The following is a 23,249-nucleotide window of genomic DNA, read 5'->3' as shown; positions in this document are numbered from 1 at the left end:
TAGAATATTGTTAATTTTGATAATATTATCTTGATAGCTTATTTTTATGTGATAGGGTCAGAAAATTGAGAAAAATTGATTCTTTTTTTATTTACACTTATTCTTATACCGGCACTTTATAAATTTTTCACACCTGTTGTTTATTCCATGGCAATGATGTCACCCTAAAAATTATACTGTGCATTTGAAAAAGGGGAGCCTATTGTATACGTCTGACTTGTATACGTAGAGGAGGAATTGTAGTTTCGCGCCGTTAATCCTGACAAACACTTCTTACCTTTCACGAGATGGACTTTGTTGGAGAACGATACTATAAATTGAATCGAATTCTTCTGCTGTCTCTTGGCCTGTGGCCTTACCAAAATTCAGGCTTGAGGAAAATTCAAATAATTTTTTTTGAAACAGTATTCATATCCTTCCTGTTATGCCAGGTACTATAAACAAGATTTTTTTCATTTTATTTTATTTATTTACGAAATTTATTTCAATGAGGATATATATCTGTTATCAATATTAATAATTGTTTAGGATAAGAAATGAATAAATATTTCACATAAATTAATATTTGCTCACAATATTTGTGTATTATAATCTTTCAATTAAACTACTGCTTTTAGTTCAACATATTTTTCGTAATAAAATGCGACATCGATATTATCATCAAAGTTTCCATGTATATTGTTATTAATTTTATTTTTATTATAAAATATAACGCATATTTTCTACTTGCCAATAATGTAAGTATTTATTTATTTACTTTTAATATGTTCAAAAATTTCTGTCTTTGTATAAGTTTTTAAATATTTTCTGTCATTTTATTTTATTTTTTTTTATTTTCTGATTTAAATAATGCTATATATAATTTAATTATTCGATATATTACAAATTGTATATTACATACAATTTTAATTTATAAATATAATGAAAGATAATTTGTATCAAGCGCATGGCCCCAAAAGAAGCCACTTAGAAAAATATTTACTTTGTTATTTACCAAAATAGAATATTTACTTTATTTGTAATCGTAGATAAAATATATATTCGATAGAATTCGGTACGATTGGACCTTGTTAAAGACTCAAGCGAAATTGAAAATAATACGAGGATACGCAGATATCGCAAAATTATATATAATCTGTTTTGCGTGTAAGAATTAAAATCAAATGTCAATCGTATCTCAACTTTTAGTTTCTTTCTCCGACATGTTATTTTTATGTTCATCACGTCACATTAAATTTATTTCTTAAGAAAAACTGGACTTTTTTGTACAAATTTCATAAAATTTTTAACGATAGCGTAGATTTCTCCATACATATAGTATCGTATATTATCTCCAGCACATTAGTATTTTTTTAATGAAATTAAAAAATATGCTTCTCTAATGCGATTCATATTTTTTTCATTTCTTACGTGATTAATGTACGTTACATTCATTATATTTAATAGCTGATCCATACTTTTGTACTTTGTCAAATACGTAATATAATTCACATATTGGTGAATAATAAAATAATAATATTTCAGTGTTGATTATTAACTTATTATTGGTATTGACAATATTAATCTATATACCACGCATACTTGATATAGTTGTGCCAATGAATGATTCGCGACCGCTACGCTTACCAATTTTAGTGAAGTATTATTTCATTGATGAAGAAGTATATTATAACATAATTTTTATACATATTTTTGTCACCCTGTACGCTGGCGGTATCACAATAGCGGCTATTGCAACGTTGCTCATGGCATATGTACTGCACAACTGTGCCTTGTTCAAAATCGCTAGGTAAAAACAAGAACGGTTTTCTTACATGAGTAATAAATCAGTTTATTCTCAAAATAGGATCGAAAAAAAAAATCATTGCAAAAAGATTAAAGAAGAAACTGGACGAATCAGCTATATCAAAAGTTAATAAATCTAATACATTCTGAAATTCATGAATTTGACGTCAATTCATGAAACTCAAAATTTATTAGCTTTATTAATTTTTAACATAACTGATTCAGTTCCCCTTTAATAACATCATTGCATTTTTGTAGTTATCGAATGGAACATATATGTGATGAAAGTGTACAACAAATATCAGAGAATCTTAAGCAATTTATATTTTACGAGAAACTAATTCATGCTGTATATATTCATCGCAGAGCTCTGGAGTTAGTAATACAGTATTATGTGTATTATTCCTTTGTGTGCACTCGAAGTCTTTTTGCTCGGATACTGTAAGATAAAATTATTCTCACGATATATTATAAAATTAAAATGTTATAAAATTTATTGTTGAAGTTTAGCCACTATGCTGACGAACAGTTTTGCGACATTCTATTTCATATTGTTAGGATTTGGAGTGTCTTTGGCTATTCTCAGTGTTCTTAATGTAAGCGTAAATACGAAAAAAAAAAAACACAACGTGTATAACAAAATGTTAATTATTATTACGAATATAAATACAAAAAATATAATTATTTAATAACGCTCCGTTTAGTTTGTTACCGCAGTAATCCTGAATGATATAAAAGAATTACTGATCTTTAGTAGTATTTTAATTCTACATTTGTTTTACATATTTCTGGGAAACTATGTTGGACAGGGTATTATAGATACTAGTACTGATATTTATCACTCAGTGTAAGTATTAAGAATATGGTTTATAAAATATAACTTTTAATAAATATTCTAGATTTTTAATTTTAGTGATTTTAATACTCGAAAAGCAGAATATGAATGATTATCAATATATAACTTTTCATCCAATTAAATTAAAAATTACAAATTTATTAATTAAGAGAAAATAAAAAAATTTATTTGATTAATTGATGACTTAATGACATATTAATTGTATTAACAGATATAAAACGGAATGGTACGCCGCACCATTATGGATGCAAAAGTCAACATTGCTTGTAATGAATAAAAGCAGTAAAAAGAGTACCTTAACTGCTGGAGGTTTATTTGATGCATCATTAGAAGGTTTTGCAACGGTAAGATAAACATTGTGAAAAAATATTGTTTCGATCAATGTATTGTAAGAAAAAAAAAATTTATTACAGCTCATGAGTATATCCATATCATATATTACGGTGATTCAATCCGTGCGAGAGTAACGACAAAATTTATAGTCACATTTAAAAAATTTGATTAATGGATTTAGAATGCATCATCGAGTGCATATTATAGTCTTATTTTTACATGTATACTGTAATAAAATAAATTTGTGATCACGAGAAGTACACGCTTATTTATTTTTTGGAATAATTCCTATCGTGTGTTACTTGCACACCCAATATATAGATGGACATTTTTTTTCTCTCATATAAGTCTTTTATATTTCGTTCTTCCGTCACATTAACGATCATATTTAAAAAACACATAATATATATAATACTAACTTAAAATTCGAATTAATAAATAAATATGCAATATTTACAAAATTATCATATATTTATAAAATATATAAAAGTTTTTTTCAAAATGATGCAGCGACATCCAATAATAGTTTTTCGTACATGACAATTTTATCTAATAATAGCATTATAAAGACAGCTCAAATCCAAAAAAAAGGAAAATCAAAATATGTATACATATATAATTAAATATAAGGGAGGGAAGTTATATATAAAAGTTGTCATATAAAATCTCTAAACTCTAGGGAGAAGGATTTTTAAAAATACTCCAGGAGTTTTAAAAATATATGAATTTTATTAGAAATATTATAACAGTTTAAATTTGAAATATTATCTATCATTCTCTCTATAGATTCGAATCTTTATAATAAGAAAATAATTTTTCTAATATTTTTTTTTCTTTTTTTGTATTTATGTTTAAATGCAAGCAATATTTCAAGCAATTTGAAAATAAAATCAGTCGATTTGATATATACAATATAATTACAATTATAACAAAGTTTATAAAAGTATTTCTTACTTCATAAAACAATTTCTTTTTAATTTAAAATGTTTAAATGTTAAATAATTTATTGACATTTTATCTTTTCAAAATTTAACTTTTGAGAAAAGTGTTGATAATATATATAATAATTTCACATGTACAGTTCTTTATTGATAGCTGTAGAAATTTTGTTAACAAAGATAATAAAATAATTAAATAATTTCTTATGCAGAGTATAGAATTTTTTTTGCAGAATAGTTTTTTTATACATAAAGTAATATTGTGTTATAATAATAATCTATATAATACATATATAAAATTGTTTTTCTAAATTGATGATAATATCAAAACATAAATATAGATGTATTATATATTTCGACTATCATGAAAAGATTAATTTTTTTTTTAACGCTAACAATATTTTGAGAAAAAAAAATTGATGTTATTCATAGAAATGTATATTCTTTTTATAAGAAATGTAGAGAAATATTTTTATTTATACTGCATTTTATTTATATTGCATGTACACATCATCTGCATTTTTACCTTTACATTTTATCGTCCGTACCTTGTTTCCATATATCAAAGTGCAGTCAAATCGCCAAATTTTCGAAGTATTTTCAGTGCACGATTTCGTGTCAGACATTTCATTAGAAATTAAAGAAACACAAGCTCACACATTTCACCAGCACACTGCACAACACAATTCATCTATGACTTTACGAGCAAATAGAAATTCAACTGTTCACGGATACTTAATTTTTAATATCGTTAACGCGACGATAAATACACAATGTTCCGCGACAATGAAGGACAACAAAGAAACAGAAATTCAACAGCTGCAGCTGTGTAGCGAAGCTCCTCGCATGACGGTTCACGCAGTATTGAGTGAAACCCCGCGAGGAGCGTCCCTCACTATTACGCTTGCGCAGCGTTGCGGCGCCGACGCCGACGCCGACGCCGACGCCGACGCAGACTATTGTAATATTATATAGTTGGCTTTCACACATACATGCACAATGTTTACCTACTTTTCGTATATAAAAGTTTTTTCTTATCCCTTTCATAACACGGTGCATATAATTTCAGAAAAATTTTATATGATTTTTTTTCATTATCAAATTTTACAATATATTTTAATAAGATGTCAGATTGTATTATAATAAATTCTAATAAGTAGCGATGATATTAAATACATAGAAGAAATGAAAAAATAATAATGCTCAATACAATAGTTTAACTTCTTCATATTAATTTATTAAGATTATATTTTCGAATAAATATAAATAAATTTATTATTAAATAAATGTGTGTGAAGTTGAATATATTTATATTGAAACATTTTACACATATTTACAATTATATGTGATATGGAACACAATTTTTGTTTATTATTTTCCGACTTAAAAAATAGCAAATGTGTGCATGTTAAAGAAGAAGAAATACATATTAAGATGTTACTCACTTAGATATACTCTGCTTTTAAAATATTTCAAAATAATTCTCATATACATAACAGCTTCTTTATCAGATTATACACACACACACACAAACACACACAATATATATATATATATATATATATATATATATATATATATATATATATAAAGCAGTTTACTTCAACGCGAAACATGACTATCGACAATTCGATGAACAATAAAAAAGTTTATATGCCAATTCGCGGTATAAGAAAATTACTTTTCTTTGACCGTGGAATTCTAAATTGCGCAGATTACTAAATTTCTTTTTACATATCATTTCCGGATGTTCAGATGCGAAATACAGAGATAAAATTTTAATCTATTCTTAAACACACGAATGATTTTGCAAATTGTAGTACTTATATTTTACATTTATTTCGACAAGCAAGATGCAACATAGCGAGAAATATAATAGATTTAATAAATGGGAAAAATAGAGTGGGAAAGGATGAATACACGTAAATATATTGTTCTCCGTTTTTCTAAGCACAAAAGTATTTTGACTGGCGCGAAGAGATGAACTTCCTCGGAAACGAATATTATAAACTGAATCGACGTCTGTTACAGCTAGTTGGCTTGTGGCCGTACGATCATTCATTGTTTAAATATTGTCAAGCAATATTTTGTAACCTTATTGTAGCATTCATGGTGGTTGATCAAGTAAGAACATTGCGCAAAACCCTTTAAAAAAAAATCTGCTGGTATTGCACATCAAACACAATTTGTCATATGTTGTCACATAATTTCTATGCAAGAAATTATATTTTCCTTTAAACTGATGCGAGATGCAAGAGCTAATTTAAAATTAAAAATTTATAGATATTAATTGGATCATTGATTTCTGCTTTTAGATTGCGAAATTGATAACGTTAGAACGAAACTTAAATCTCATGCTGAAACTTTTCCTTCCTATTGTACTTGGTTTCATTTATATTATAAAGTATCAAACATTCTGTATAGTCGCTAAAAAGGTGAGCCGATAATACGTTGTTGTGTTTACATTACACCTTCTTCTCAATGTTTTGAAATGTCATATTTGATAATAAATAAATCACGTTCTGTTTGTTTTTACATACAAGGCAAGATATTTTATACTTAATGTTGATCGCTCAATTTTATATAATGTACATTTTATTCTACTATTCAAATAATGCATTTTGAAAAATTTTTGCGGCTTATTATATATATGAGACAAAAATATATTTAAACTATCTATCTTATATAAATAGAATTCTATTTCTTAAATAGATTTAATAAATATTTCTTGTTATCTACCTGAAAATTTATTTTATTTAGATTTTTTGTTTGTGCGCTAAATTAAAAACATTTACGATATAATAAATTTAATTCTTGTAAATGCGCGATGAAGATACAGATCTTTATAGCAAGAGTTGAAAATGCATTGCCTTTCTATTACAAAGGATAATCAAGTTTATTCAGACATCTGAGTTTTTATACTTCTCGTGAACAGATAAGATATCTCATGGATCGTGTAGAACAAGATTGGAATATGCTTAAAGATAAAAAGGAATTGGAGATCATAGAAAGATACACTCACATTGGAAGTATGTGCACCTTGGCTTTTACAAGTAAGAAATAAATGTGCGTAACTTGATGGCTTTTAACAAACGCGACATACAATTGTATTTAAAATTGTCTTTTCATTATTTCAGTAATGGGTTTTGTGGCTGTATCAATAAATTTGTCATTATCATTCGTACCAATTATCCTCGATATCTTTGTGCCGCTAAATTACTCGCGTCCACGACAAATTCTGTTTCCGGGAAAATTTATCGATCAGCAAAAGCATTTTTACGTCAATTTTTTGCATTTTAATATTACTTTAAGTATAATGCTCACTACTCTGATTGGCACCGAATCGTTGTATGTAATGTACGTACAACATGCTTGTGGAATGTTTCAAATTGTCAGGTAATAAACTAAACGAAAATCTTCCGCAGTTTTGATATATTTATTTTACATGTATATTTAATGTATATATTTAATGTATAAATTTGATAGATTATTATATATTTTATTTTAATTATGCTTTTTATATTTTTGTTATTTTGCTTAATATTTTATTTTAATTTGTATTTTTTAATTAATCAAAATCACATAAATTTTTTACAATATACGATCACTATCTTCGCAGTTATCGAATGAATCAAGCGTTTGACAACAAGCTTTTACAAATTTACACACCTAAACAGCAAACAACTATCATTTGTAAAGGAGTAATCGAAGCTGTACACATTCACAAAAGAGTTCTCGAGTCAGTACAATGCATTTTATTACTAATTTAAAACAACAATATTTTTTATCAAATTTATATATTGTCATACTATTGAATCTACATAATAATATTAATGCATAATAATATTAAAATTCAAAAACTTCTTAAAAATTCGCGCAGAATCAAAAATAGCGCACGAAAATTTTACATTGATGTTCAATTGATGCCCTTCTTTCTTTTCAAGGTTTTCCGAATTCCTATGGTCTACCTTGGCGATATCATACAGCATTTTGCTTGTATTCGGTATTACATCTCTTCTCATTAATTTATTCTGCGTGAGTAATATTTAAAAAAAAATTTTTAAATATTTGGTTTTATCTTTAAGCATATTCAATAAGGTCGAAAACTATGAACGAACTATGAACATTACATTGATCAATTGTACATTTGAAAAACGTTATCTTTTATAATCAACTTTTTATTAATATTTACAGCGCTAATATTTCCTCCTAATTTTCCAGCTTTTTCAAGCAATACTATTTATGAAAGAGATGAACAATGTAATAATTTCAATTTCATTTAATTTTGGCCATTTTTTTTATTTATTCTTGGGTAACTATGTTGGTCAAATTTTAATAGATCATAGCGCTGGTATCTTTGAAAATACGTAAGTAAAAATAAACTTTGAATATTCGAAACTCGAAAAGTCGATAAAAATTTCTGAAAAAAATTTTTTTAAACATATTTAAATCTTACAATATATCAAGGATCATAGCACAATAAACGATTAAAAAGACGGCAAACTTAAATACTTAAATACTTAATAATATCAATAAGATCTTAACAATTGAATACGCTAAATTAGAATTTCACTAAAAATATACATATATGCGTTCTATATATTGTATAACTAATGCCAAAGGAACATTGAAAAATAATTTTACGTTGTCCTAATATATAATATGGAACATCAATCGTAAATATGAGACGAAAATTGATATTCAGGCATAATTTTTAGATATTTCACGCGATGGAATGGCGCTCCTTTGCAAGCACAAAGGTTATTACCGATTATAATGCAAAGAAGTATGAGAAGTTGCAAAATGGTTGTAGGCGGTATGTTTGTTCCATCGTTCGAAGGCTTTGCAGCGGTAAATATGACATATTAACAACGTTACTATATGTATATTAATGTTAATAACATTGTATATAGACTATATATTGACATTATTACATATTAGTACTTACAATTAAAATAAGCTACTTTTTTCTTAAACACTTTTTTTTCTGCCTAAACTAAGGTTCAATATTTTGTATCGTTATTAAGAAGATTAATAAAAATCATCGAATATAATCTTCCTTTTATAACATAAAGCTTGAATTTCAGCTTATGAGCACAACTCTGTCATACTTTACAGTACTTTGGTCAGTACAGAAGTAATGCTAAGCGATGACATAAAAAATAGTTATAATTAGTTATATTAAATCAGTAGGATTACTTTAGTATAATAAAATAGAATTGGATTTATATAATAGCTTATAAAAAAATTATGAAGAAAAAAATATTAGTTAAATGTCAGTGTCAATAAACGATGATTTCACATCAATTATTCGCATTCTCTCTTTTTCTCTTTCTTTCTCTTTCTATTTTTATTATTTATTAGAGTTAGTTGTTTTTTAATAACGATCGCAATTGATAATGAACAGTGCAGTTATCCATGTATAACTAGTTTTACGTCAACAAATATACTAAATTATATATTTTTATAAATAAATATTGATTTATGTGAAAATGACATTATCGCGAATTTGTTAAATAAAAATATTATTTACTTGTTGTGTAGAACTTTACTTACCAGTATTTCATTACGATGTGTGATATGTATGCGGTCATTAATCTCTCTATAAATCTGTGTGTTTTAATATTTTGATCACATCGATTCAAATTTTAGAACAGTATAGTATGAAGAATGATATTCTCTTTAATGAGGATAAATTTATGAATTTATGTATACACTATTGTATCTTTACTATATTGTTTTCTCCTACTATGACATAATTAGAACGAGTGTGAAACGTACTATCCGACTGCTCGAATGAAAGTGTAGAATTCCGCTGAAACAAAAGCTTTATCGCGCTTGCGTCGACTCGAATAAGAGATATTATTAAGAAAATTAAAGATTAGCTATAGATAGCAAACTAAATGCTTTCATACTATCTTTTACGATAAAAAATGCAAGTAATATTTGCAATTATTGAATTTTTTCTTTTTCTTTTTTTTCGGTATAATACAATAATGAATCAATAATAACGTGCATATAGCATGATAACCGTAATTTCGCGATTTCGGAAAATTAAAGGAAAAATTGCGAGCTCTCATTAAAATATTTCAGAATTATATCCTTGCTCAACATTTTTGTACAGACACTATTGTTTCGACCATTGTCGAAGATGGATTTCGACGGAAGTAAATATTATGAGCTCAATCGCATACTATTGTTATCGATTGGTTTGTGGCCGTATGATAAATCAATATTTAAACTAATCAAAATGTTGATGTTGCCTAGTTTTTTTATAACTTGCAGCGCGGCAATGGTACGAACGGGATAAATTTAAATTGTGCAGATCTTTCCTCTATGTATATTAAAAAAAAAAAATTTCTTGCACTTTTATAATTATATTTCTAGTGTCTTAAAAAATTTTAAATTTTATGAAATTGCGCAATAATTTCTTTGCTCTTATATTTCACGTATAAATGTTACATTATGGTTATCTATTACACGAAATTTGCCAAAATTTATAGATTGCGAAGATAATCACATCGAGAAACGATATGGAAGTTATGCTAAGAGTCTTGTCGCTCGCGATTCCTGGTGTGATTGTTATTATTAAATATATCACCTTTTTACTACTCCCTGCGAGTGTAAGTATACAATATGATTGTACTGTGATTTTCTTGAAACTAATTAATGCTTTCTTTAAAAAATATTACTTTAGAATAAGTTGCTTATATTCACATACATTTTGTTCTTTAATTTATAAACATATGATACGTTTTGTTAATTGTCTCAAATATGTAACTTATATATTTGTTATAAGAGTAAATAAGATTACGAGAGTAAGCATCATGTTCATTATTTTTATTTGTCGAATAAATATGCCATAATTATAGATAAAGAAGCTCATGGAATTGGTCCAGAATGATTGGAATATTTTGAAAGATGCGAGGGAACTCGAAATAATACAGAAGTATGCAAATCTTGGACGATTATGCACAATAATTTTTTCAGGTACATGACAAATTAACATTGTGGATAATAAATAAAACTAAGCCATATATAACAAGTTTTTATCTAGTATGTGAATAGAAACTTAATATAAATACTACATAGAAAGCATATATATTTTGTTTCTGCAATCACATTTGTAATCGTAAATAAATTTATGTACAATTATAGTATTCGGATATGCATGCGCATTTGGTGTATTAATAACCGTATATATTCCGAATATTCTTGACGTTGTGGCGCCGTTAAATTATTCTCGCAAACAAAAACTTCCGATCGAAGTTGAATATTTCATCGACGAACAAAAATACTTTTATGTTATATTCTATCATATATACGTAACAATAATTTTAAGTATAACCACAGTGTTAGCCACGGAAACGCTATACATATCATATATTCACCATGCTTGTGGAATGTTTAAGATTGCCAGGTAATGCGAAAAAGCAATCCTGATAAAAAAAGAAACGTTTTATCACCGTATCTATTTTACAATGTTTGGCAATTTCTTTATTTATATAGTTATCGACTACAACATGCCTTCGACAAAGATGCTTCACAAGTTTCTTCTTTCGTACGAAATGTGAAAATTCATACGAAAATAATCGCCGCGATAGAGATTCACAAGAGAGCTCTCCAGTTGGTATACGCGTTTAGTTTAAAGCTATTAACAAACTACACCTATACTTCTCATAATATATATTCGATATACCAAATAGAATATATTCACATAATTCATGCTACGCAAAGAAAAGAAAATCTTATTTCGCAAAGTCATATCGTTTATTGCAAAGAATTTTTTTTTTTAATCTCATATTAGTAATTATAACGCGAAATAAATTTTACGTCGAGCAATTTTTATTGTTGAAGGTTTTACAACTTTTTGTGGTCTAAACTAGCACTCTCCTATTTTATCCTGATGCTGATTGGAGTGGGATCACTGAGTATTAATTTATTTCGCGTGAGTAACAAATGTTGAGATGACTAATAGAATCTTTCTACATTGATCAATATTTCGTTTGAAAAGCGACGATGTCTTTTGGCGTAGATTTTTCAAGCGATCGTTCTAGTAAAGAATAGCAACGAGTTGTTGATATCCACTATGTGTGTTGTTGCTCATCTGGTTTACATTTTTTGTGGCAATTATGCTGGACAGGTTTTCATAGATCACAGTATAGAAGTTCATGAAAATGTGTGAGTACAATGATATTGTATCAGTAATAATAGAGACATATATTTACTTATCTTTTCTTTTTTTATTGATTTTTTTTACCGCTTTGTAAATTGTAAAGTTATCAAAATTTTTTAAGAAATAGTCATTGGAATATTTTTTCCGGCAAATGTTTTTTTTTGTGTGTAAACGCAATTTATATTGCGTTCTAAATTTTTATTCAATATTCATTATATACATTTAATACGGTTACATATTTAAGAAGTTTAAATAAAATCGCACATATGTGTGAGATGTGTGACAGTAAACTACAGTAACTACACTTACAGTAAATTATAGATGCTTTGTGTTAATTTTTAGATATGATACTCAGTGGTATCGCGTACCTCTACGAGAGCAGAAATTAATGTTATTTATTCTGCATCGAAGCATGCAGAGTTGCAAATTGATCACCGGTGGCACTTTTGTCTTATCGTTAGAAGGATTTACTACGGTAAACAACGATCATCATGATGTATTAACGCGTTTTTTAACAGTAACATTAATATATCTAATTGCAGCTTCTTGCCACATCGATATCTTATTTTACAGTATTATTATCTGTCCAGTAGTAATAGCGATAATTATGAAAATAATTATGAAAATAAAACTGTGCTTGTACATTAATTTTTTCACATACCTCTTAAGGATCACATACTATTGGCGCTGTCTACAAATCGACAATTTCTTCATGGCAAATATTTTACTCGATCTGTGAACTAATACGATATATCAATATAAATGTTTATTGCACGTATTTGTGTATTATTTTAAAGTTTATGTTAAACTAATAAAATCTTGACGATGATATAACTAAAATATTGTAGTTTTATTATGCTTCTCTTGCCATATTGTTTGAGTGCTATTAAAAAAAAATAATATTCACACAAAGTCTTTTATGATTTGTAATTTTATGATATACGTAATCATAATCAGATTACTCATGCTTATTGATAATTAATAATATGGTTTAATAAATATGAATTATTATACTATTGCCACGTATTGCAATATTAGTGCCGGAGGAATTATTGTATTGTAAAACGCACCCGCTGACAGTTCGCGCAATACTGAACTTTCGTCCATATAGATCAACTTCATAGACGAACTACGCTTGCGCCGACACAAAATAGAAATAAAAAGAATATTTACGATATTATATCTTGAGAGCTATACCAATGATTGATCGCTTCCAGACTATTTTAATAATTTGCTGTTTATCCGTAATAACAGCCCAACTTGCTGCCGAAACGATAAAAAACAATTCAGCTTTAGTTCTTTTTCTTCTCCAAATGATTATAAATAATATGGAAATAATGCTTATTACATTTTTGTTATTTCGTGAAACATTTTCTTGCAATTTAGAAAGATATGGAAACTGGAAAAAAGATTATATGTAGAATTTGTAATGAAGTATATAAGAGTAAAATATAGCATAAACTTAGAAGAAACAGAAATATTTCCAGTACTTTGTGAAATGGACTTCAACAATGATCATTATTATAAGCTTAATCGTATTTTTTTATCAGCTATTGGCTTGTGGCCGCATCGTTATATTATATTGCGACAACTTCAAGGGATCGTATCATCATTTATTTTTATATCAGTAATAATTCCTCAGGTATGTGATAATGATCTCTATAGATCAACATCTTATTAATTGTATCTTAAATCTTATTGACTTTATTTTTAATTGTTACAAATGCAATGTAGATGTTTATATCGAGAATTTATCATAAAAATTCTTCTGTTTAACCACTTTGTTAAATTGTTATTTAAACGGTTATGATAAATAACATATATAAATATTTTTAGTTAATAAAATTGATCACGACAAGATCCGATATGGATGTCATTTTAAGAGTTCTATCGTCTGCTTTACCATTCATGTTATTTACTGTAAAATATGTAACTTTTTATTTCGTCACTGAGGATGTAAGTACAAAAATAATATTTATTAATAATTATTCTGGCTTATTCATCTATAAATGTCATAATGCAAAGAAGCTTTAATATAATTAAGTTTTATAATCTCTAAACTTTTTTAATTTTAATTTCTATTCTTTTTTTGTTACATGAAATGTTAATTTTTTTTTTATGTTACATGAAATAATTGCTATTATCAATGATAGATAAAGAAATTAATGCAACAAATTCAAAATGACTGGAATGCCTTGAAAAATAATAATGAACTGGAGATAATTCATCGATACGCAAAAGCAGCAAAATTATCTACTATAGCTTTAGCAAGTAAATGATTATTTTGATATTATATAAGAGTTAATAAATGTTACATTTTTTATAATTATAATATTTTTGTTTATACGGGTGGTTTATTATTACCGTAATCTTTTAATTATTTTAAAGATTAGTTAGAATCGACAATTTTAGTACAAAAATATCGAGGTTACAATAATTTTTGATTTATAAATGATTACAGTGGGTCAATGATATTGCGTATAATTTGCACGCTCAAATCCACAACCATACTTTCACACGCATATTGATCTATTACTATTATTGATTTTCACAACTTAAGTAATATTGATTTTTACTGTGTAGCTAATTGCATCTTGGTTCATACATACGTATAACATATATGTATTATTCAATTCATTATGACAAGTTGATTATTAATGGCAAATATATACAAATGTATACATAAATTATTTAATCTTTTTTTTAATAAAAATTTGTATAGTTTATTAATTGCTTTTGATTTAACAAAAATTGTTAAATCCAATATTTATTCGAAGAATAAAATTTGTCTTTGCTTTAATCGGAATTTAACGTTTTAATATTTGTTTCGATTTTATTATTAATTTACTAATTTTATAATTTATTTTTATAATTTATTTTTTTATTATTATATCCCTTTTTTCCAAATTTTTACATTTCGAAAAAAAAAACTATGATTTTTATATCAAAATATATCAAAAATTTTAGAATTTTAATAAATTAGAAAAACTAAATTAAATTATTGCAAAAATTACGGTGCTGGATTTATTTTCACTAATTTATATTAACAATTACATATATTACATAATATTACATTTTTTTTTAATGTAAAAATTTTTTGAAAAAATAATATTTTTATTTTTATTTTTTTATCATATATGTAGATGATTCAAATATATGGGGAGACTTTCATTAATAAATTTTTATATCAAAAATCTAACTTATATTTGAATCATCTTTGTAACGCGCGCGCCTAAATAATTTATTCTATAATTTTTTATTTAACATTTAAATGAATAATTTTTTTAGTAATAATATTGAATGAACTATTCGACTATTCAAATTTTTATCGAAAAAAAATATTAAATAGTTTATATGTAAGAATTAATATTTTCTATTCGTAATTAACTTGTCATTATCAGCTGATTGATACAGTATTCATACACATAAGTAGAGTGCTATAGGACTCTACACATAATAAACAACAAAGTACAGTCAGTAATGAAAATCAAGATCAGCTTAGGTGTAAAAATCAATAACAGCTAACAGGTGCGCGTGAGTGAATCTAAAACGTGCAAAGTCTACATGATTAGCCGATTGTGATTGCTTGTAAAATTATGTTTGACCACATCTTGTGATCTTGATATTAGGATTCTTTTACTGTAATTAATCTACAGAGTATGTTATTAAAATATTATGTAGTGGGATACTCTATCGATCCAGCATAATTTTACCAATTTGATGATAGAATCATCATAATATGGATAGCATCTCGTATTTTATTTTTCTGATACATATTTAATACATACATGTATACATATATGTATATATATATATATATATATATATATATATTTATTTATTTATTTATTCTTTGACGATTTCAGCACTGATTTACATATGTATAACCATGGTTATTTGCAATCAGTATATATCAAGTTTTCTCAACATCGTAGCGCCACGAAACAAATCTCGGCGAGCCGAGTTATTATTTCAAGTCGAATATTTTGTCGATCACGAAAAATATTATCACACAATCCAATTTCATTTAGAGATAGGATTAATTCTTGCCGCGATTACAATTTTATCTACCGAATCATTTTGTTTATCACTTGCTATACACGCATTTGGAATGTTTAAAATAGCTAGGTACATATATATGACATATTCTTTTAATCGCACAACTTGACGATATTTCTTACATTTTGTTTCTGAATGCAGTTTTCGAATGGAGCATATAATAGATAGAAATGCATCGAATGTATCTATGAAGAAACATTGTATCATTCATGACAATATAGTGATTGCAGTGAATGGTCATAGGAGAGCAATTGAGTCAGTAAATACGATTTATATTTTAATACATTTTAATATATTTTAAAGTATGTAAATATTGTTTATTTATTTGCGTACTGTTTCCGCGTTTTATTTAAAATATATATATATAATTAAGTTGAATTAAGAGTAGAAATAATTTACTTTTTATTTAGAATTTGGGCCTAGGAATAATTAATTTTTTTAAACGTATTGATACAGGTAAAATAATAATGACGATAACATTAATAGTTATAGCTACATTTCGCTAATTTTTATTTTTTATTTTATAGTTTTAATATTTTTTATAATTATAATTTGTTATAATTTATAATTTATAGTTATAGTTTTATAATTATATTCAACGAAAGAGTTAATTAATATTAATTTTTCTCAATTTTGTATGGTTTGTGATTTTTAATAGAATGTATAAATGATATGTATTAAGACTTTCTAGAAATTATTTTATTACAAAAATATATTTTTGTAATAAATATAATTTTTCATATAAACAAGTTTAAAAAAATTTTGATTTTTTAAAGATTTTCTGAGATGCTTAAATCAACTTTTGCGATACCCTATTTGGCTTTAATTTTACTTGGAGTGACTTCAACAAGCGTGAACTTATTTTTGGTAAAACAATTATTCTCGTCAAAAAATAAAAATAAATTATGATTTGTAGCGGCAAGGAGTAAACAGATTTTCTTATAAGCTTTCTTTTTGCAGTTTTTCCAAATAATAACATCGCCAAACACAATGAGTGATATAATTAGATCTGTCATATTCGTTGTTTGTCATTATACCTACATGTTCCTTGCTAACTATGCTGGACAGAAATTTGTAGATCACGCCACTGATGTCTACAAAAAGATGTACGTAACGCAAATAATGCAACGATAATTATATGTATAATATTTCTTTAAATTATTAAAGATGCAACATACGGTGGTACAATGCACCTTTACGGACGCAGAAACGGATATTATTTATTATGCAAAAAGCCATAAAAAGTTATTACGTAGATGTTGGTGGCTTATACAGTCCATCATTACAAGGTTTTACATCGGTAATGCAAATATTTATATTATAATTATAAAATTTTAATTTTTATCAAAGATATAAAATGAATTATTTATTTTAGCTCGCGAGTGCGTCACTCTCTTATTTTACTGTTCTTTGTTCAATGAGAAAATAAGAGATTTAATTAAAACAAAGAGAATTAGCGTAGAAAATATGTGCCTATTAAAATATTGTCAATGTTTTGTTACAAAGTTTGAAATGATAAAACATGTAATTGTCGAATCAAAAATATTATTCTCGAATATATTTATATGTTAGTACATATACACGCTCATATTTTTTGCATTTTTTTTTTTTTTTTAGCATATAACAAACGTTTTCAAATTCTTATACACTTATGATGGCACGATATCTACTCACGTTATTCAAAATATTTCACATGCTATTTATCATTTACGTATTTATTATTATGAGCTTCCTAATTGCAAAGCAATAAACAAAAACCACATACCACAGGTGTATATCACATACATATAACTGCACGAATATGTGTAAAAAGCTTATATTGAAATTGAATATTATGATATTTTCAATTTTCAATAAATATGATATATAAAAATTTAGATGATAACATTAACTAAATTTTTAGTGAACTTTACACACGTAAAATACTTTAATAGAAACATCACATTGCGTCGTTGACTATCCACGTAAATATGAGCTCCTCCAGAATAACACTTCGTATCGTTCGTCACTGCGCTTGCGCGTGAAAAAAGAGAGACAGAAAATATTGATATGCAAAGCATAACTGAAAATTATGTCAATTTTTATTACTTATCATTATTATGCTTAATGGAATAAACGTATCTGTATAGTAGATATCTATAGACATTTACACAGGTTCTTTTCGAAGAAAGAACTCGCACAATGTCTTATTATCTTATTTCCCATTTATTTACATTGATATAAACATATCTTAGAAATTCAAAAGTTAGGCAAAACGAAGAGTTGTACAAAAACAAATAATTACGAAGACCAGCGGTACGAAGAGAAATTATTCAGTGATATTTTAACGTCGTCGAAATGGAGTTGGAACAATATTATATACTGCATCGCGTTCTTTTATCGGCGATCGGTCTTTGGCCAAATGATAATTTCAAAGTCAGACGATTTCGTTTCATATTGACGTTATTGACATTGGTATTATTTACTAGTACTCAGGTATCTGCTTTACGGTAATATATATTTGCAATACATATAATTCTACGACGCGGGGGGGAGGCGAATGTTCTCACATGGTACTTCACTATAATAGTACTGATGTGTTAATTTCTTTTTGATCTTTCTGTATTTTAAAATGATATCGTTTCTTGTTTCTATTATGTATTCTATTGTTAAATATTATTCTGATAATCCTACTGTTCTAATATTTTCAGTTGATAAAATTATTCGTCTCGAAATACAACTTGGATCTTCTTGTACAAATATTACCTTTCAATATTGTTTTTATAGGAATCTCTATGAAATATGTCACAGTTTACGCTATGGTGAAAAATGTAAGAACGATTTAATTTATAATAAACTGTCATGTATAATAATATTTATCGTATTTACTGGAGTAGATGAAAGAATTTCAGGAACGTCTTCAGAGTAATTGGAACGCTTTGGCAGATAATCGAGAGATCGACATAATACGTAAACAAGCGATTGTTGGAAGATTATTTACAATAATTTTAACAAGTAAATGCCGAAAAAAAATATATATATATACTTAATCACTTGCTTCCGAATTAAAATTGTAGTAATTATCAATTTATTGTATATGACCCGAAATCTAAAAGTCAGACAATCGTGTTTTACAAATTTGTCCAAATATATTTGGAAGACAACTAAATTTTTTTTAAATAAAAATACACATTGAATTATTACTGATGATATATTACATAAACTTGTAATATTTTTATAATTCTAATTTATTGCAAATTATTGCAATATAGACACCAATTATCTTATTTCTAAAAGATAATCTACACATAGAATTGAAAATATAGATTTTATTTAATTTCATTAAACATTTACGCTAGTTATATTTAATAACTGCAGCATTTGTCATAATTAATAATTTTTTTATAAATAACAATTATTATTTAATTAAATATTAATGATATTTTGATTACATTTCAGTATTGGTGTATAGTATGTGCGTCTTGTTGTTTTTTATGCAATATATTCCAATCTTACTCGATATTGTAATACCTTTGAATGAATCTCGTCCGCGAGAACTTATATTTCCGGCAGAATATTTTATTAATCAACAGAAATATTTTTCTATCATAACAATACACGAAGGAATTGGAGTTCTGCTTGTGGCAACCAGTGGAGTAGCTACCGAATCATTCTCATTTGCAAATGCATTACATGCCTACGGGCTATTTAAAATCGCTAGGTATGTCCAATTATTTTGCTTATTAAAAGTATTTTTGTTTCATTAACTTATTTACATTTCTATTACAGATTTAATAGTTGAATTTCTTTAAATTAGCATATTCTGTCTCCTTCAAACTTGATAATAATTATGATTATTATTTTAATTCTTGCTCGTAGGATGCTCGATTTCTTAGCTTTATTAAAGATTAATTTTATTTATTAATATATTATTTAATTTTTGTTTCTATTATATAATATGTAATATGGTATATATAATATACCATAAATATTTAATAAGATAATACAGCTCTCTAAAATATTATCAATAATTATATATGAATCTAGTGCACTAAATTCATGATATGGTTATATCTATTAATATTTGAATTTTTTCAGTTATCGTATGAAACATATATTAAGCAAAACTGATTCGCAAATGTGTATAACTAAACAATATATTATATCTCGTCATAGAATAACCGCTGCAGTGGATTTCCATAGAAGAGCAATTGAGTTAGTAACATTTATATAATTTAAAATCACTTCATATTGATAAATATAGACGAAACTTCAAAATTGTTTCTCTATCACTTATATACATATATGTATAAATCTCATCTGCACATCAATTTACATTCAAGCTACACGCAACATGAATTTCATGCAATCTAAATATGATTCTGTATTTGTATGCACATATTTTAAAATCATATATTTAAATTAAAAATTATATTAATTTTTAAAAGTTATTGTTATTAACATATATTGAGGATGTGATAACGAATAATGTTTTGTTCTATAAGATATTCTGAATTATTGAAAGCAAGTTTTGGAGATATGTATTTAATTCTTTTTGTGATAATGGTATGTTCGACAAGCATCAATTTATTAAATGTAAGTAATCAACAACATTGATAAAATATAAAATTTTATTTAGTAATATTTTTCATTAATTTCTCAAAAAAAATTTAACATTCAAAGTAATATTTTTTTTTTTTTTTAAGAATATTGACGCCCTATTGTTTGCAGTTTTATCGAACAATACGGACAGCAAAAATAGTGGATATGATTAAATCTATCACATTTATATTTATATATGTTGTATATTTAACTATGGCTAATTATGCTGGTCAGAAATTTATTGATTGCGATACGCATGTTTATCGAACCATGTTAGTATATAATACAATTATTATTATTATATATATTTTTCTCAAAAACAGTTGGATATTTTTTAAATTGTGTAATTTATATTATTGTAAGTATGTAATGTTTAGAATATTTTTGTAATTGTATAGATGCAATACTAAATGGTACAATGCTTCGTTAAAAACACAAAAATTAATATTCTTCTTGATACAAAAGACTACAAAGTGCTATAAAGTTGATGCCGGTGGTATGTTTAGTCCGTGTTTCGAAGGTTTAGCCACAGTAAGAAATCTTGCTTAATTAACGAAATATATTTATTCACATTAGCTGTTATAAAAGATTCTCTGTTTTAGGGTTTTAGTATGACGATTTCTTATTTCATGGTCCTCTCCTCCATATAATTATAGTATCTGATATAAAAGACACTTCTATTTTGTTATTATTTTAGAAATATATGATATTAAATAGATTATTATATTTTCAATAATTATCACATAATTGTAATATAATTATATATATAATTATAATAAAATTATATATATATATAATTACCAATAAAATCGATAAATTAAGGAACTTATTCAAATTTAAATTTAATGTACATATTTTTTATTTTTTAGTATATAGTATATGTTTTCAAATTCTTATGCACAATAATGATACGATATTTTTACTCACGTTATTCAAAACATTTTACATGCCATTTATCATTTACGTGCTTACTATTATGATTCGAGCTTTCTAACTGAGCCCAGTTAGTGAGTCCCATTGAGTATAATTAACGATGCAATATACCACCCGTTGTTTGACGCATAAATAAACACTCTCTCTGGAAAAGGACTATACTATTTTGTACTGCATTATAACAAATTATTAGACAGGTAAAAATCCGATTTTATTAAAACATACTGTAACTGTGAATTCAAGTATTAACATCTATTTTTTTTAACGGAATGAATATATTATTTTTTCGCCTCGAAATAAAGTGTTTTTTTTTTTGTTCTTGCTAATCAATTATATTTTAAATAATCGCGGATTAAGTATCTTAAAAATTCAAAGTTTCAAACATTTGAAACTGTGTTATATATCATTATTAATAATTACTTACTGTTACGAGTTGATCATTCCTCTAGTCAGTTTGATCACTTCTCTCTCCTTGATCTAATTTACACCGATATACTTTAATCTACTTTAAATACTATATCGGCCAATTATAGTCATTCCATTTTTTGGAGCAATGATCGGCTAATATAGTACTTAGTATTAAAACATATTAAAATATATCGGTGTAAATTAGGCCACTATCACAAACTTCAGAAATATAAAATATATGGATCACAGATGTCATAATACATTGTGCTTAATCTGCTGCGTATGGAAGAAATACATTTGGCCGACATGTAATTTTCTGTTCTTTACTGCGCCTGCGTTGGGGGAAAAAAGGGACAACGAAGATGAGAAGGCGTAAGAAATGTTAACAGCAAATTATGATAATTCAATAGTTACCGTCCATTTGCATAACAGAGCAGAGGTATAGTCGCTCTTTTGAGGGGAATATATATCAAAAAATATATTATTTCTCTTCTATATTATTTTGTATCGTATATTCCTGTAATGTGGATCTATAAGCTCTTTATAAATTCCTAATTTCAAATAAAACTTTTATCTTTACTATCCATACAACGACGAAGTGTTACGATTATAGAAAAATTGAGAATAAAATGCTAAAAGAAATAATTATAGAAACGGAGCAAAAATGGGAAATTTTTATAGATTACAAGTACTCATTGTGAGTAACGCTTTGACAGTTGCCTAAGATGGAGTTCCCCGAGAAGAAATACTATAGACTCAATTATGCTCTTTTAGCATCGATTGGACTTTGGCCATATCATAATTCCAGCATCAGTCAGATTCAAGTGATATTATCATTATCAATATACATAACATTTATAACATCTCAGGTATCAATATTAATTTAATTTGTAGTCATTGCGTACACTTCATTTTAAAAAATTATTCGTATACATATATGTTTGATAGATTATGTTATATATGCTTTACAAATTCTCATATATATATATATATATATTATATATTTCTATGTATTTCTTTTCTTTCTTATAATTATTTGTGTATGTGTGTGTATAATTATTTGTGTGTGTGTATAATTTGCATCAACAGCTATTATTATTGCTTATAGTTAATACAATTATTCGTTGTGAAATATACTTTTAATCTTCTTTTGGAAGTATTATCATTCGATTTTTTGATT

At 26.2% G+C, this 23,249-nt stretch overlaps 2 protein-coding genes across 2 annotated transcripts; both read left to right on the top strand.

The window, feature by feature from the left end:
* The first annotated feature begins 287 nt into the window (after positions 1–287).
* LOC126859041 (uncharacterized) lies at positions 288–2,994 on the top strand. Its single transcript, XM_050609941.1, has 8 exons — positions 288–431; positions 618–737; positions 1,029–1,146; positions 1,525–1,789; positions 2,044–2,160; positions 2,291–2,381; positions 2,490–2,632; positions 2,853–2,994. The coding sequence occupies exons 1-8, from the start codon at positions 288–290 to the stop codon at positions 2,992–2,994; spliced, it is 1,140 nt and encodes a 379-aa protein (XP_050465898.1).
* Positions 2,995–5,892: 2,898 nt separating this feature from the next.
* LOC126859038 (uncharacterized) lies at positions 5,893–9,069 on the top strand. Its single transcript, XM_050609937.1, has 9 exons — positions 5,893–6,036; positions 6,228–6,347; positions 6,848–6,965; positions 7,050–7,308; positions 7,532–7,651; positions 7,857–7,947; positions 8,134–8,279; positions 8,631–8,763; positions 9,000–9,069. Exons 1-9 carry the CDS (start codon positions 5,893–5,895, stop codon positions 9,051–9,053), a joined length of 1,185 nt encoding a protein of 394 aa, XP_050465894.1. The 3' UTR covers positions 9,054–9,069.
* The last annotated feature ends 14,180 nt before the right edge of the window (positions 9,070–23,249 follow it).

The sequence above is a fragment of the Cataglyphis hispanica genome, chromosome 2 (genome assembly GCF_021464435.1).
Source record: "Cataglyphis hispanica isolate Lineage 1 chromosome 2, ULB_Chis1_1.0, whole genome shotgun sequence".
Lineage (NCBI taxonomy): Eukaryota > Metazoa > Arthropoda > Insecta > Hymenoptera > Formicidae > Cataglyphis > Cataglyphis hispanica.
The sequence above is the reverse complement of the archived record's forward strand: the minus strand, read 5'-3'. Positions and strand labels throughout refer to the sequence as shown.